This window comes from Onychomys torridus, chromosome 7 (assembly GCF_903995425.1).
Source record: "Onychomys torridus chromosome 7, mOncTor1.1, whole genome shotgun sequence".
Lineage (NCBI taxonomy): Eukaryota > Metazoa > Chordata > Mammalia > Rodentia > Cricetidae > Onychomys > Onychomys torridus.
This window is the reverse complement of record NC_050449.1, coordinates 112315294-112331422: the sequence shown is the minus strand read 5'-3', so window position 1 is coordinate 112331422 and position 16129 is coordinate 112315294. Positions and strand designations below refer to the sequence as shown.

Below are 16129 nucleotides of genomic sequence, written 5' to 3'. Positions count from 1 at the left end.
ATGAGGGATAACCTGTCTTGGTCGGCTAACAGCAGATTCAAGTTGCCTGTGCATGCCCTTCTTCAATGGCTCTCAAGGGGCTACGTCTCTGCAGTGGCTTTTTCTCCCCCAGGGGCCCAGTCCATCAAGCATAGCTGCACTCACCAATGATGTCACAGCATTTGTGAGCATAAAGCAGAGCGATGACAGAGCATAGGGCCATATCTGGGTGGCTTTGGATGCTCTCCAGCTCACTGATGGCATCATGGATATGATCTGTAGAAAGAATATACATAGTTCTGCTCTGGGGTCCCAGACGACAACATGGGACCCCTGTTAGGCACCACCAGCTTTCACTCACAGAATCTAGGAACAAACTGATTTGAAAGGTCCCCAAAAGCCTGTATTTCCTGGAGGGTGAAGTTCTCTGAAGGCTGTTGGCTCTGTGTCTAGGCTGGCAAGGGGAGGTCTGTGTGTGCCTGTGTATGAAGGTCAGAGGATGGCCTTAGGTGGTTTTCTGTTGTTTGTTTGTTTGTTTTGTTTTTCGAGACAAAGTTTCTCTGTGTAGCCCTGGCTGTCCCAGAACTCTCTCTGTAGACCAAGTTGGCCTTGAACTCACAGAGATCTGCCTGCCTCTGCCTCCCAAGTGCTAGGATCAAAGGCGTGCGCCACCACCACTGGCCTCGTCAGTGCTCTTAACTGGTGAGGCATTTCTCCAGCCCCCACTTTTGTATTTGTTTTGAGAAAGGCTCTCAGGTTTGTCTGGTGGCTTGGGACTTGATATGTAATGTAGTCTAAAATAACAGACAGTGAACTTCCCGACCCTCCTGCTTCTACCTCAGAAGTGCTAGGACAACCAAGGTGCACCATTGCACCCAGCCCATGGGCTAAGAATCTTAGAGGTGTGCCCAGAATGAGCCTGGGAACTCTGGAGGGGCTGGAGTCAGTTCTGAGGAGGCACAGGGCATTCTCAGCCAGTTGCTCAAGACCCACCAATTACATTTATCCTGAATGTCCCCAACACTGGCCACAGGCTGCTCAGACAGTTCTCAGTACCTGGCTCTGTGAGTCCCACTTTCCTACGCTCATACTTCTCACTTCTCCTTTCCCAAAGATCCAGCTCTCTGCTTCCAAGCCTGAGGAGAGTTCAACAGTCACACAGCCCTCTTTCACAACTCATTTTGCAGATAGGGAAACTGAGGCTCATGGCAGGTATAGTGAGCCAAGATCTCAAAATTCAACCTGATTATAGACTTCACAGTTTCTGTTTATCAACAAGAGTCTGCAGTCAGTATGAGGCTATTTCCATAGGAACCTAGCTAGACGCAGACATTGGGATGCTGCCGGAGGATAAGGACCGAGGGTGGTACCTGGCGTCAGAATGATGCCTTACCTTCCCCAAGGGCTCCATAAGCTTTGAAGAACTGCAGCACAGGGGCATTGCTGTACCGCTCTAAGCCCACACTCGCAGCCTGCTGCACATGGTGGAAGTACTTTTCCTGGCTGTAGTAAATGATCGAAGCCTGTGTGAGGAAGATGTGGTTGTAATGCCCCAGTCCCTCCGTCTCTGTTCTGACCCAGGCAGAGTGAGACGTGCTCCGGTTGGTGCCATGTCCCTTCTCAGTTCCACACTCAGGAAGGGAAAGACAACCTTCATACCTTGCCTTCTTCTTTAGCAGCCCAGGAGTAGCTCCAGGAAGTTTTCCTGGGACAGAGTTTTTATGTGATTGGGGGATGGCAATAGATTCTGGTAAAGATGTGATGTAAACTTCAACTCAGGCTTGTCATGGGAGGAGAAGGAAGAGGAGTATGGAGCAATGTTTGGAACAATTAGAGCAACAGTTGTATGACAGGCTAGCGACCGTTATCATGGGCTCCATGTCCATCATCAGACACATGATTCTCTTTGTGTCTTTCAGTCAAAGAGGCTGAAGCCCAGGGAGATAGAGCTCCACAGAGATCACACAATAATTGGGGCTAAGATTTCAAAACCAAGTCTCACTTCCTCTAAGGTTTGTGGGTGTTGAATTGGGGATAGATGTGGTTGGGTCGTAAAAGCCTCATGGGCCATTTGAAAAAGCCTAGACATCATCTCAGGGTAACAAACAGGAAGCACTTGGGATGGTTTTTAAAACTGTTCTGACAGAGTCTCATTTTGACAGACTGGAGTCAGACTCAACTACATAGCTGTGGATGATCTTGAACTCCTGATTCCCCTTCCTCCCCTCTCAGGTGCTGGTTTTACAAGCAAGTACCATCAGATCTGTTTTATATGGCACCAAGGATAAAATCCAGGCTTGGCGCATATTCTAGGAACTGAACTACATCCCCAGGCACCTCAAATGCATATATTTGTAGAAATGACTCTGGCCGTTGTATTCAGTTTCAGGTGGTATGTGGTGACAGTCAGTGCTGGTGAGAAGAGCCAACACAGGGAAACCGTGGGGACACGGTGGCTCTGGCTTCGGAAATAAACCAAGTAGGCGAACCTTGGAGACATTTGGAAGCTTGTTGGGTTGGGGCTAGGGTTGGGAGGTGGGCATAGAAGAGTTACAGCTCATAGCATCTACTGAGATGGGGATGCAGAAGAGGCTTGGGTGGGAGGCTAAGAGGAAGATAAGACACAGTGATGGATATGAGTTTAGTCTGAGAGAGCACAGGGGGATAGGAGCAGGTCAGGGAGCTAATTTGAGGTTGGGGTGCAGAGGACACAGGAAGCGATGCATTGGCTAAGGAGTTGGGGAAGATGGAAGGACTTCTTGATGCTGCTAGAGTAGTGGACAAGAGGTAGAGGTGGTTAGGGGTGAAAGTGTCCCAGGAGTGGAGGTGGCCTGAAGGTAGCAGGGTGGGTAGTCAGGTAGAGGTGGCCCCAGAGCAGAAATGGCCAGAGGATACAGAGTTGGCCCCAGAGAAGAAATGGCCAGAGAGCAGAGAGCCCAGGACGGAGCTGTCCTGGCAACAGAAGTAGCCCGGGCACAGGCGCCCCAGCGCTCACGCACCATGAGGGAGGAGTCATCGCTGCTCATCGCTGCAGCCCGGCCTAGGTGATGCCCGGCTGGCTCTGGCTGCCCAACTCGCCGCCCGGCTCACTGCCGGAAGTCCGAGGCGCGCGCGTCCTTAGCAACCTGGCAGCCGGCCTGTTGCTAAGAGCTGTGACATCCGGGAGGGCGTGGCCTGGCCCCACGTGACTAAGCCACGCAGCGGAGGGAGAGGGCGGCCATGGGGCTGGGGGCGAGCACCCAGCAGCCGGCGGGCGGCGAGGGCTTCCACCTGCACGGGGTGAGCCGCTGAACCGGGGCTGCGGGCGGGCATCCGGGAAGGTTGCACGGCTCTGGGGGCCCGCGGTGACCTCCTTGCCAGCTTGAGTAGGCTCAGCGCGCCCAAGACCCGAAGTCCCTTCTGTGAGGCGTAGTGCAAGGGGCTGGAGGAGCTCGAAGGCTTTGGAAGGCTGCAGCGGGGTGAGGTGGCCAGAATGAGTGGAGCCAGGGTGGGCACTGGGACCCCAGAGTGAAACACCCCGAGATTTGGGTGAGGCCTTACGTGTCACTTGCAGGGAGGTATGAGCAAGCGAACAGGCTTCTGGGAAGTAGAGACAAAGTTGTTTATAGCCTGGTTGATAAATGGGATTGGGGTTAGGAAGGGCTCCCTGACTATTCCTCCTTGCAGAGTGGGTGGATGCAGAGTTGTGTGGAGGCAGGCAGGTTTATCAGGTTGGTGCCTGGCTGTTTACAGGTCAGCCTGCCTGCTGCCTGCCTTCCTGCCGTCAGGCAGGATTTTAGCATGTAGCTCAAGCTGGTCTCAAACTCTCAGTTGCTCTCCTTTCTTAGCCTCTTTTAAATTTTATTTTTTGAGATGGTCTTACTATGTAGCCCTGACTGGCCTGGAACTTGCTGCATGGATGGGACCTACAGAAAGATCCACCTGCCTTTGCCTCCTGAGCCATTATGGTCTATGTCAAAGACCCCCACCCCCACCCCCCCCACACACGAGTGAGGGTGCCTGCAGAAGTCAAAGGCTTCAGATCTCTTCAAGTTGGAGTTTCAGGCATTTGGGAGCTGCCCCATATGCATGCTGGGAACTGAACCCAGGTCCTCTGAAAGAGCAGTATGCTCTTTTAACTCCTGACCTGTCTCTCCAGTCTCTCTCTCTCTCTTGAGCTGAGGATCGAACCCAGGGCCTTGCCCTTGCTAGGCAAGCTCTCTACCACTGAGCTAAATCCCCAACCCTGTTTTGTTTTTTGATATAGGATCTCTTGTAGCCAGGATGGCCTTGAACTCTGGATCCTCCTGCCTCTAGCTCCTGAGCACTGGTGTACCTAGCTATAGACATGTTTTTGAACATAAGCTCTATGGCAGGCGGAGCTTCAGGCCCTAGAGAACACATGGAAGCAGAAAGGCCAAAGAGCTGTGTGTAATGGGTGTGATGGCTCACATCTACTGGTGTGCAGAAGTAAAGGCAGGAAGACTCCAAGTTCGAGGATAGTCTGTGTTATACATCAAAACTCGTAGTTCAGAAACATACCCTGTGGGCTGAAGAGATGACTCAGGAGCTAAGAACACTTGCCTTCTGGACAGCCCAGGTTCAGCTCCTGGAGTTGTGTGTCTGTGTGTGTATGCACAAGCAAAAGTAACTACAACACTGAGTTGTTCACATCTGTCTGTAACTCCAGCTCTAAGGTATCCAAAGTTTTCTGGCTCCCACAAGCACACACACACACCTGGCATCTGCAAACACTGCTTGTGCATGTGCACACACACACACACACATACATTTTTAAAGGGCTTTATACACTTACATTTGAGTGTGTCCATATGCATGTGTGAAATGGCAGGTATATGAGGAGGTCAGTGGAATTGGTTCTCTCTGTCCACCATTTGGGTTCCAGGTTTGGCATCAAGTGTCTTCACCTGCTGAGCCATCTTACCAGTCCCTATTGCCGTGTGTGTGTGTGTGTGTGTGTGTGTGTGTGTGTGTGTGTGTGTGTTTATGTGTGTGTGTATATGTGTGTGTATGTGTGTGTGTGTTTATGTGTGTGTGTATGTGTGTGTTTATGTGTGTGTGTGTGTGTACACATATATATGTGTTTGTGTGTTTTGTTTTTTTGAAACAAAGTTTTTTTGTCCTGAAACTCAGGCTGGCCTTGAGCTCACAGAGATCCACCTGCCTCGGCCGCACGAGTGCTGGGATTAAGGGGGTGCGCCACCACTGCTTGGCTGCCATTTACTTATATTTTTAAGAGCTAAAGAACAAGGGAGCTAAATCGTCTGAATTTAGTTGTTCCCAATCTTCTCAGGCACATGGGTCATGCCCTTGCCCTCGGCACTCAGGGAATGTGCAGTAGTGGAGGAGTCTCACACACACAGAGAAATTGCTGTTGTAACCGGGTTGCATTTCCTTGGATCAGATGGCTAAGTTACGGAGCTTCTTTTCTCATGTAGAAATTGGAACAGTGAAACGGCCTATAGATTGCTTAAAGCATAGGAGGCATTAGCATCTGGGTGCTTGGCACCCAGCCCCTGTCTAGAGTCTGTCCCAGTTCATTCCATAGGGTCCTTGGCTGGAGGTAAGGTGTGGGGTTAGGGAAAGCTGAGCGTGCTCTAGGCTGCAGGGTGGGGTGCATTGGGAGGTGTTGGGAGAGCTGGGTGGAAGGGCAGTGGGTTTTGCAGGAACAAGGTACATTGGGCAACAGCCTAGCTCATCTTAGCTGTTGGAGTTCTAATGGGCAGTGTAGACAGTGTAGAGGACAGATCCACAGGCCTGAATGGGTGGAGGTCGTAGATGGCCAGGGGGACCAGGGCTTCCAGACCTCATTAACGATGGTGGGTTGCTGACACCAGGCAAAGGAGGTGACACTCGCCTCTTAGGAGCAAAGGGGCCTTGGGTAACGAGGGTTGGGTGGTTTGGAAGAGGTCCTGCTTTGGAGACCCCCACCCTCTAACATATCCTAGTCCTGTGGTCTTCAAAAACCTCTAGAGCAGTGGTTCACAACCTGTGGGTCATGTCCCCTCCAGGGGTGGAACGACCGTTTCACAGGGGTCGCTAAGACCACCAGAAAACAGAGATTTACATTATGATTCATAATAGTAACAAAATTACAGTTATGAAGTAGCAATGACAATGATTTTATGGTTGGGGGTCAAACAACATGAGGAACTGTATTAAAGGGTCGCAGCGTTAGGAAGGTTGAGAGCCCTGGTCTAATAGGGACAGAAGGCAGGACACAGAGTCCCTGACATAGGCCCCAGAGGGGTGGAGCAGGGCTTGAAGCCCCCAGACAGGCCAGGAACAGCTGGCCCTTGGGGATGGGGCCACTCCCCTGGTGGCAGTGGCAGCTCCAGGAGGCGGCACTCAGGGACTCAGTTGGTGCTGCCGTTAGGAGGGAGTTGTCATGTCAGCGACAAACTGACCTTGAACTAGAGACACCTCAGCACTTTGTTCTCTTCAGGCTGCCGACATGAGTCCTGTGCTCTGTCACCTGGATTGTTACCTTGGGGCCTGGCTGATACCTGGCCAGGAAGTAATCAAGTGTTCCTAGCAAAAGGCTTGAGCCAAAGGCCTAGGTGCATCTTTAAGGTTCAGGACTTGGGGACAAAGACTGCATTGTTTGAGGAAGGCACTGTAGATGAGGCTTGCGATGTGTCCCAGATACAGCTTGTAATGGGGAGCTTGTGATGTATCCCAGGAACAGCTTGTGATGTGTCCTGGGTACAGCTTGAGATGAGGAGCTTGAGATGTGTCCTGGGTACAGTTTTCGATGTGTTCCGAGTACAGCTTGTAATGGGGACCTTGTGATGGGGAGCTTGAAATGGGGAGCTGGCTCTACTTTGGAGACAGCAGTGAGCTGGTAGTTGAGAGGGGCAGGGAGCACCCAAAGGGGTGGGGGTCACTGGAAGCAGAACTGTGCAGCTGAGTGTAGCCGAACTCATGCAAAGATCAGTCCTGAGCCTGGGATCTGCTTTCCTTCGCCATCGGGCTATTGTTGCCCGCTTGAGTGGGGCTAGGCCAGATACTCAGGCTCTAGGCTCTTTAGGATCTGGCCTCTCCGCAAGGGCTGGCTGCACTTCTCCTGCATGTCTGGTCTTTCCTGGCCAATCCCTCTGGCTTCCCGGCCAGCCGCAACCCAGTTTTGGGGTTGGGGGCAGTGTTCCTCGGTGTCCCTTACTCCCAGGACTGTGCGAGTCCTTTCTGGAAGCATCTGTGTGTCAGGGGAAGTCATTTTCCCCAGAGGAAACTTGTGTCTGAGAAGGTAGTGAGTGGGACATGAGGTAGTGGCCAGTTGTGCAGATGGGAGTCCTTCCCAGTGGTGCAGGGCTTCTCGGATCTGCGTGAGTCAGGTCTGGTTCACGGCTCGCCTCTGCCCCGTGACAGGTGCAGGAGAACTCGCCGGCCCAGCAGGCAGGCCTGGAGCCTTACTTTGACTTCATCATCACCATCGGGCACTCGAGGCTGGTGAGGCTCCCCACTTCCCATCCCCACAGGATGCCCAGCCTGCTTCTGCCTCCCTTTTCTTCCTGGGTGGACCAAGGCTGGAGGGACTTTTGGAGGTGGCCACTAGACCTAAGACGGCATATGAGGCCTTTGGACATGGGCCTAAGAGGCCTCTTACTTGCTTCGTTATGTTTTCTGGCAGGCTTAGGGACCAAGGCTCGGTAGGACTTGGGGTGCCTGGAGCAGGCAGTGGCAGTCAAGGCTATAGTGGCTGCAGGCCCAAACCTAGCCCATGAAGCTGGGCCCAGTCACTGTCCCAGCTTGTCCTCATGCCAGGCCCTCGACGCCTCTCAGGCCCTGACCAGTCCGAGGGTTCTGGGCCAGGGGTGGGAGGCCTCAGACTGAGCCGGCCCCTCCTGGCCTGTGCAGAACAAGGAGAATGACACGCTAAAGGCGCTGCTGAAGGCCAATGTGGAGAAGCCAGTGAAGCTGGAAGTATTCAACATGAAGACCATGAAGGTTCGAGAGGTGGAGGTGGTGCCCAGCAACATGTGGGGTGGCCAGGGCCTGCTGGGAGCCAGCGTGCGTTTCTGCAGCTTCCGCAGGGCCAGTGAGCACGTGTGGCATGTACTGGTGAGTCCCGGGAGGGTTCGTGGACTGGGCAGGTCTGGGGCGTGCGGGAGCAGAGGGCAGCGCTGTGGGATCTGGCTTTGTCCCAGTGTCTTCAGAGGACAGCTGATGATTGCATTTGCTAGCTGTGTGACTTCGGGCATTCTTGTTCCATTTTGTTGTTTTAGGACAGGGTCTCACTATGTAGCCCTCACTGGCCTACAATGTGTAGACCAGGCTGGCCACAAACCTGCAAAGATCCACCAGCCTCTATCTCCCAAGTGCTGGGATTAAGTGCACACTACCACATCTGGCCATTCTAGGCATTCTTAACTGCATACCTTAGTTTCTTTCTTTTAAATTTTGTTTCATTGTGGCCAGGCATTGGTGGTGCACACCTTTAATCCTAGCACTTGGGAGGCAGAGGCAGGTGGATCTTAGTGAGTTTGAGGCCAGCCTGGTCTACAGAGTGAGTTCCAGAACAGCCAGGACTACACAGAGAAACCCTGTCTTGAAAAACCAAAAAAAAAAAAAAAGTTTTATTATTTTGTGTATATGGGCGTTTTGTCTGCATGCATTGTATGTACACCATTTGTGTGTGCACACCTAGAGGTCAGAAGAGGACTGTGGGTCCCCTGAGACTGGATTTACAGAGGGTTGTGAGCTGCCATGTAGGTGATGGGAATCAAACTTGGGTCCCGAGCCGGAGCAGCCAGCGTTCTTACTCTGTGCAGCTAGCTCCATGTCTTGGTCTCTTTTGAAGGGTGGGCCAGCCTGAGCCACCAGCGGTCCACTGCCATGTTAGTGTTGCTCCAGGTGGATAGTTTCTGTGACCTGTCGCTATGTAGCAGCTACATGAGCGAATTTCCTAACAGCTGCCCCCGATGTTAGCATTAGGGGACAGACACGTGCACACCGGGCACCTGTGTGTATTGGTGGTACTTGAGTTCTCCCATGCTCCTGGTTTGGCGGAGGGAGAGTGCCCCTGCTGGAAGGTTTGCTGGTTGGGGTTCTCTGGGAGTCCTTGCAGTGTGCCGGTGCATGAAATGGGCTGAAGAGGCAGACTCCAGAGCACTCCTCAGGAGCAGTGGGGCTGCCCCCGGGCTGTCCAGCTTCTGGCTGGATGGTTTTGGATCACATGTTCCAGAGTACCTAGCTCTTGACCTGGGGGTTTTGAGAGCACGTCTCTGTTTTGTGTGGTATTATAGTGAGCATGCTGTTGTCATCTATGAAGCTATAGAACCACACAGCCTAGTTACAAAACAGCTCATGATTAATATAATTAATGCTTTGTTTTCATTTTCAAATGATTACATTTATTTTGTGTGGGTACACGTGTGCCAGGGCACACGTGGAGGCCAGAGGGTCAGAGTGCACCACCATGTGGGCTCCTGGGGGCTGAACTCAGGTCCAGACTGACATTCTTTGCACTAAACTGGCTCGATCCTAAAAAAAAAAAAAAAAAAGGATGTATGTGCGTGTGGATACATGCTCATTTGTGGGTGCATGTGGAGGCAAAAAGACAATCTTGGGTATCATCAAGATTTCCTTGGAAATCTTGTTTGTCTCCTTTGAGGCAGTGTCTCTCATTGGCCTGAGCTCAGCAGCTAGTCTACACTCTGGCCAGTGAGTCTCTGGGATGTGCCTGTCTCCACCTCCCTAGCCAGTTAGAGGTGCACACCACCTGGACTGTGGGGCTTGAACTCAGGTAAAGGTGAGCACTTCGCTGATGGAGGCAACCCCAGCCCCTCTCCCCCATAATGGTTTCCTAGTTTCTGATTTGGGGTGGACTCTACTAATAGCTGTCCTGGGCTGCATGTGGCCATAGGCCATGGTTGGACACTGTGCTTCCGTAAAACTCTCCCAGGAAAGAAGGAAGGAGCTAGCTGTCTTCTTAGTTTTCCTTCTCATGTTTCCAGCCTCTATCTGTGACACAGGCAACAAGGCAGCCAGCTCAGGTTGCCAGGCTTGTGGCAAGTACCTTCCCTGCTGTGTGTGTGCAAGAGTGGCAGCATATGTTAACATGTTAACATAACAAGGTGTTAACACCGCAACCTCTCTCTCTACACCTTTAGAGACAGGGTCCCTACTTAACCTCCTGCTGACTGCTGCTGCCCTGGCTGTTCTCATGGCTGCTGGGGATCCAAACCCTGGATCTCATGCTTACACTCCACCCACAAACTATCTCCCCTGCCCCTGGTTTTCTATAAGTTTTTTTGAAATGGGCCCTCACTGTGTAGCTGTGGCTGGCCTGGAACTCTTCATGTAGGTCATGAGTGCTGGGAGTGTCGAGCCTAGAGGTTCAGTAAACATGTTTGCCCAGGCACACTGTCCAGAGTCCGATGCTGGACTGCATGCAGGTGCTGCCCTCTGCTGGTTAGGCTGTAAACCCCGGGGAGGAGACAATTGGGCCCTGTGAAGAAGGAACTTTGGCTTGAAGCTTTCTTGGCAACAAGTGTCCTTCTCCCTAGAGAGACAAGGCCCTGCCTCTTGTCTCGGCGCGGTGCGGCAGTGGGTCTTATTAGTCTATCATTCTTACCTCAGGACGTGGAACCCTCTTCGCCTGCTGCCTTGGCTGGCCTGTGCCCCTACACAGACTATGTAGTTGGCTCTGACCAGATTCTCCAGGAGGTAAGGAATCCATGGTGTCTGTTTCCAGGCCTCCTGAAGAGGTGTGGACAGATGTGTTGTGCACAGGGGTCTCATCTGAGGCTTCCGGGCCAACGCTGGGAGCATCCTCAGACACTGTGTTTCTCCTAGTCTGAAGACTTCTTTACACTCATTGAGTCCCATGAGGGGAAGCCCCTGAAGCTGATGGTGTATAATTCTGAGTCCGACTCCTGCCGGGAGGTGACTGTGACTCCCAATGCAGCCTGGGGTGGAGAGGGCAGGTACTTCCTGGGGTCAGAGGGCTACAGGGCTAGATGGGTGGGCTGGCCCAGTGGGCTTGGGCTTGGGCTCCTGGCATCCCTGCTCAGTCATGGTTGTGGATGGGGGGTGGTAGAGGTAGGGAGGGCTGTGTCGTGGACAACCCTGATTGAACGTTTCTGGCTTTCCACAGTCTGGGGTGTGGTATTGGTTATGGGTATCTACATCGGATCCCAACGCAGCCCTCCAGCCACTACAGGAAGCCAGTTGGGGCCTCACCAACTGGCACTCCACCAGCTAATACTCCACAATTTAATGCACTGCCTCTTGGGGCCCCACCACCTTGGCCCATCCTTCAGGACTCTTCTGGCCCCGAGTTGGGTGACAGGCACAGTGTCATGGAGGTATGTGGGGAGTACCTGTCAGGCCAGGGAGGAGAGGAGTGTCTGGGGCAGCGGGTCTGCCAGCTGGAGGCTGGGCCTGTGAGGTTTTGGTGCCTGCTTCGGGTACTCAGTAGAAGCAGAGCCCTGCCTGGGTACAGTAAAGCAGGCTTTTGGCTCTGTTGCTCTTGGGAGTGGAGGCGAGGTCATTTGGTGAGTAGAAAACTGAGACCCAGAAAGGGGCAGAACATTGAGCTACAGTGAGGTAGGGGACAGCTGGCCAGTGTTGGACATGTTAGGATGCATGGGCCCCATATGCACCTGGGTTCAAGGGAGGCTCAAGGACTAGGGGATGGTATTTGTGGATACCTGGAAATCCCCCCTCAGTGTGTCTGTTGCGGGGAGGATCTGGCCTGAACCCATCACTCCTGGTGATGTTTACAGTGCCAGGGTGGGCTGCAGGTAGGTGGGACTGAACACGTTTCTAGACCTGCATCTTTCCTGGCACTGTCCTGACCCTGTTCCTTCTTTCCTGGCATCTCCAGGCCCTGCCACAGGTGTCTGGTGGCTTCATGGAAGGACAGCTCCCTGGGCCTGGGTGTCCTAGCCATGGTGCTGCCGACCGTGAGGGATGCCCGTGTTCCGTGGAGATCCCTCTTCAGCCTCCACCTCCAGTGCAGCGGGTCATGGATCCAGGTATGGGACAGGCCCCGGAGGAGACAGAGGCACCTGGTGCTGAAGTGGGCTGCAGGCTCAGGGTTAGACTTGGATAGTAAGTGCCCCAGCTTTCCTCCTGCTGATCTGTCAGTCCAATCAAGAGTGGACAGAGCTGGCCTATTTTAGGTCACTTGACAGAGGCAGAGCAGGGTCAGGGCCCACTGCCATGGTGCTACCCCATAGTGTTCAACTCCAAGACAGGCAGTGGCAGCCTCCATGGGGTTAGGTGGAGGGCATTTGTGGGGCCAAGGGCAAGTTAGGTGCTCCAGGAACATGGCAGGGGAGCCAGGCTCCCAGATTTCCAGTAGTTGGAGTTTTCTGTGAGCAAAGAACTGGGCTCCTCTCCCTCCTCAGGCTTCCTGGATGTGTCAAGTATGTCTGTCCTGGACAGCAGCAATACCAGTGTGTGCCCTAGCCTGCCACCTTCCACAGTGCTCACCTCCACAGCAGTCTCAGCCTCAGGACCAGAGGAAATTGGTTCCAGCAGCAGTTCTCATGAGCGGGGTGGTGAGTGACCTTCAGTGATGCCCCCCAAGAACCCTGGGTTTAGGGAGGGCTGCCCTGAGATCCTAAGGTGGGTTAGGGTTGGCTGCAGCCAGGGATTCACGTTTGACCTCCAAGCCTCCACCAGAGCCTGGCTGCAGGGGAGTAATCGCTGAGGTTGGGCCTCGTCAGCCGCACTTTGTTTCAGGTGAAGCCACGTGGTCAGGGTCAGAATTTGAGGTCTCCTTCCCTGACAGTCCGGGTGCCCAGGCAGACCACCTGCCCCAGCTGACTCTCCCTGATGGCCTCACCTCTGCATCCTCACCAGAAGATGGGCTATCTGCAGAGCTGCTGGAAGCACAGACTGAGGATCCAGCAGACACAGAGACTGAGGGGCCAGGCAGCCAAACTCCGGTCACCCCGGAACCACAGCCTGGGCTGTGAGGAGGCTCCTGGCGGCCTTTGGTGTTGCTTAGCTTATGTCTGTGTAGCCCTTTAGGCTGAAGCTCCTAGTGAGGGTTAGGGTCATGGGCTTTGCTAGTCTCCTCCTAGGGGCTAGCCTTCACCCCAGTTCTGGACTGAGGGGCAGGGAAGCTGGGAGCAACATCCCAGCTTCTGAGTTTAGGCAGAGGATGGACTCTAGGCCTCCTCACTGAGGCACTGAAGCCTCCTGGGTAGGGAAGGAAGATCAGGTGGGAGTAGGAGTTAGCGTAAGCCATGGCACGTGAGCTCCAGTCAGCTGTGAGGGAACCACTGATCGATCTGACCGAGAATGACCTTGGAAGAGGAGGACCCCAAGTCCCAATGCCTCTCCCATTCTAATCCTTATGCTGGAGGAGAGAGGCAGTGTACTTGGCCACTTTGTTCTCAAGTTGGAAAATTCTAGGCCCTTCACAGGACCTACCTGTGCTAGTCACCCCCTCCCCCGGGTGTGGAGGGGCACACACTCCAGTTGTAGTGTCCGTGACCCCTCCTCCCAGGCCCCACAGACAGACCACAGGCTCTGAGTGCACAAGGTATTCAGCCAGGCCTGATGGTGCACAGGCACAAACTTACTTATGCTCACCATCAAAGTCACTCTCCTCTGTACCTCTTCGCTCTAGCTCCACCCTAGGGGAGACTGGATGGTGGTGGGCACAGGCCCCTCCTACCTGTCCCTACAACTCTAGGTACCTTTAGTTTAGAGGCCAAGGCTAGGAGAGGCTGTCTGCTCTGCTGGATTTCCACAGCCAGCACCAGGCATGTCCTGTGCAGCTCCCGGCGCCTGCATCCTCGCTAATCACTCTAAGTTGCCTCTGGTCTTGTTCTCCAGTTTTGTATGTCCGTAGACCACGTGTAACTGTTAAGCCAAGGACTCTATTCTAGGAAGCACAGGCCATACGACACAGTGGGCTGGGCCCTAGCTGGGCAAACACTAAGCTCCAAGCACTAGGAATACATTTCTGTCCAGGCCTAGGAGGCATCCCAGGGCCTCTGGTAGTGCCAGGAATAGTGTCACTCTGGGGCCGGCTCACCTTAGCTCTGTAGCTAGGCGCTCTGACCCTTGGTTTTGCCCTAATTGGAAGGTTCTGCTCCTTGAGACCTCATTAAGTGGGGTAAGATGGATGTTGATGTTTCAAATATGAACCCCAGACACTTCTTTCCCTGTAATCTGCTGTGAAGGCAAATGACAAGTGAAAAAATAAATGTGTAAGACACACTGAAATAGTTTAACTAAAGCTTTATTCTATACAACTTGAAATACACTCTGACCCTTTTGGCATTGCAGACTGTCCAATTTTCCGGAAACTTATTACTGATTTTGTCTAGAGGGGAAAAAGTACAACCATGCTGGGGGTAAAATCCACCACGGGGCACAGCTAACTGCCTGCGGCTCAGCACTGGGCCATGACCAGTGAGGCCCACTTAGTGCAGAGACCCTCCTGCAACACTACTGAGGGCAGGGCTCCCCACCCCCTTGCTTTTAGACCATGTGTCACTAGAAATACGCACCAGAAGTGCACTGTTGTGTCTAGCAGATAAAAAGGACCATGTAAAAAGCCGCCAGCTGCTCAGAGGAAGGGAGAGTATCTTAACACCCGGGAGTGGTCTTTGCTCACTTGAGGTGTGGAGGCCATGGCATGTCTGTGCTCCACAGTCAGCTGTGAGGGGACCCTGTTCTGCAGTTGTGCGTATCAATGCCTCAATTTGTAAGGGACGGATCTGGACCCATCAGCTGCCCCAGCAGAACCTGTGAAGATGTAGAAAAGAAAAAGCCCTCGGCCGGTTCCTGCTCCTGGGGGGGCAGGCCACACTCGGTAGGAGGCGACTGGACTGGAATAAACTGCCCCTGAAGGCACTTGTGCTTCTGGCTTTGTTCAAGGCTCTTTTTCTGGAGTGTCGGGGGAACCGCTGATCTATCTGATTGGGAATGACCTTGGGAAGAGTCCACAGTATTTTCTGCCAAAGTTGAAGTGTTTATCCCCAATAATTTAATATTCTGTACAAGATCCAAGTGAGTCTATGAAAGCTTCTGATTGTTAGAAAGACAAGGAAAGATCTGGATGCAGGTACAACAAAAGCCTGCGTATAAAACTGGAAAAACAAACACGGACCACGATATAAATATCAAATCAACTCACTGTGAGATCTTTATACTCTAAATAACATAAACTTTAGGGAGCATTGAATGACAGTGAAACTTCAGCATGGTCTCACATTTTGACAGCATCATGCTGCTCATCCAGGGCAAGAGCTGTGGTTCCCGCCGGCTCTGCCTGTGAGGAAGACAGGGCGGGCACTCAAGGTGCACAGTGGCTCGGGCTCTTGTGCGGCCAGGTTACTGAGGGGCAGTACTTGGCACTGCGCCCTGGCCCTGGAGTTGTAGAAGGTCTTCCTACAGAGCATAGCTGAGATTCGGTATTTCAAAAGTAGCCCAAGATGGTCATTTCTTAATTGAATTGCGCAACAGTGATGATTCCCATTAAAAAGAACTCTTACATGATGATGAAAACAACTTTTTTTTTTTTTTGTAATTTGGAAAAAGCCTTCACAGGTGCTGCATGAGTGGAATGCACTTAAGAAAAGCTGCAGAACTGTGGGTTTGAAACTCAAACACGGTGACAGATGAGGCCCCACTGATGTCCTCTACCAAGTGCTAAGAGACAAAGGTGGGCCTTCAAAAGGAGTCAGCGAAGTCTGCACTGGCCTGTGGGGCTCTTCTGTCCCTGCACTGACCCCGGGGACACCTTAATCTATGCATGGAGCCTGGTTCTATATTACACCTCCATTAGTCACTTCACCAAATCGGCCGGTGGAGGTCTTGCTCCCGGTAGGGCTTGGTGGCTTCCTAGGACTACTCGGGGCCACAGAGGAAGGCTGAGGAATAAGCCAGGAGCATGGGCCCACCCTTCACGTGGACTTCTGGCGGTAATGGAGTGTGAGGTCTCCACCACTCTTCCATATGAAGTGCTTTACTGTTCGAAGGTCCATATTTGGGTCCAAAACCTGAATAGTCAAAGTGCATTGAAAACATCAAGGTCACTAACAGCTAAAGGCATCCTTAACCAGGGACTCCCCCAGGCAGCCCAGCTTGCTCCCCTCTGTGCCGAGGAGCCTGCTTTTGCTTCCACACGTGGAGTCTGAAATGTGTGCCGCTGCTGCTCCACCAGCAGTACTGGCTTAGC

The 16129-nt window shown here is 52.9% G+C and overlaps 3 protein-coding genes across 6 annotated transcripts in view; 1 reads left to right on the top strand and 2 right to left on the bottom strand.

Annotated features, from left to right (window-relative positions):
• Nucleotides 1-3109, bottom strand: part of Ttc21a (tetratricopeptide repeat domain 21A) — a 35924-nt gene extending 32815 nt beyond the window's left edge. Inside the window, exons 1-3 of the mRNA XM_036193238.1 lie at nt 2979-3109; nt 1373-1502; nt 145-255 (exon numbers count right to left, since the gene is read on the bottom strand). Coding sequence (XP_036049131.1) covers nt 145-255; nt 1373-1502; nt 2979-3005 — 268 coding nt within the window. The 5' untranslated portion in view covers nt 3006-3109. The remainder of the gene's footprint in view (nt 1-144; nt 256-1372; nt 1503-2978) is intronic.
• A 44-nt stretch (nt 3110-3153) lies between these two features.
• Gorasp1 (golgi reassembly stacking protein 1) lies at nt 3154-14814 on the top strand. 2 transcript variants are annotated; one of them, XM_036194239.1, is made up of 9 exons: nt 3154-3258; nt 7348-7428; nt 7837-8040; nt 10561-10647; nt 10777-10907; nt 11078-11288; nt 11810-11960; nt 12336-12488; nt 12673-14814. In XM_036194239.1, the coding sequence occupies exons 1-9, from the start codon at nt 3199-3201 to the stop codon at nt 12906-12908; spliced, it is 1314 nt and encodes a 437-aa protein (XP_036050132.1). In that variant the 5' UTR covers nt 3154-3198; the 3' UTR covers nt 12909-14814. The 2 variants fall into 2 exon arrangements, with proteins under 2 accessions (XP_036050132.1, XP_036050133.1); XM_036194240.1 differs by having other exon boundaries at nt 12722-12823.
• Wdr48 (WD repeat domain 48) overlaps nt 14170-16129 on the bottom strand; it is a 40798-nt gene continuing 38838 nt past the window's right edge. For all 3 annotated transcript variants that reach the window (XM_036194235.1, XM_036194236.1, XM_036194238.1), the window contains one exon: nt 14170-15950. In XM_036194235.1, coding sequence (XP_036050128.1) covers nt 15855-15950 — 96 coding nt within the window. In that variant the 3' untranslated portion in view covers nt 14170-15854. The remainder of the gene's footprint in view (nt 15951-16129) is intronic.

What these genes read in the sequence shown, in the direction of transcription:
- Gorasp1 (XM_036194239.1), top strand. Translation starts at nt 3,199, where the DNA reads ATGGGGCTGGGGGCGAGCACCCAGCAGCCGGCGGGCGGCGAGGGCTTC. An exon ending in CCATCGGGCACTCGAGGCTG is followed by an intron (nt 7,429 to 7,836) that starts GTGAGGCTCCCC and finishes TGGCCTGTGCAG; the next exon opens with AACAAGGAGAATGACACGCT. An exon ending in CTGACCAGATTCTCCAGGAG is followed by an intron (nt 10,648 to 10,776) that starts GTAAGGAATCCA and finishes TGTTTCTCCTAG; the next exon opens with TCTGAAGACTTCTTTACACT.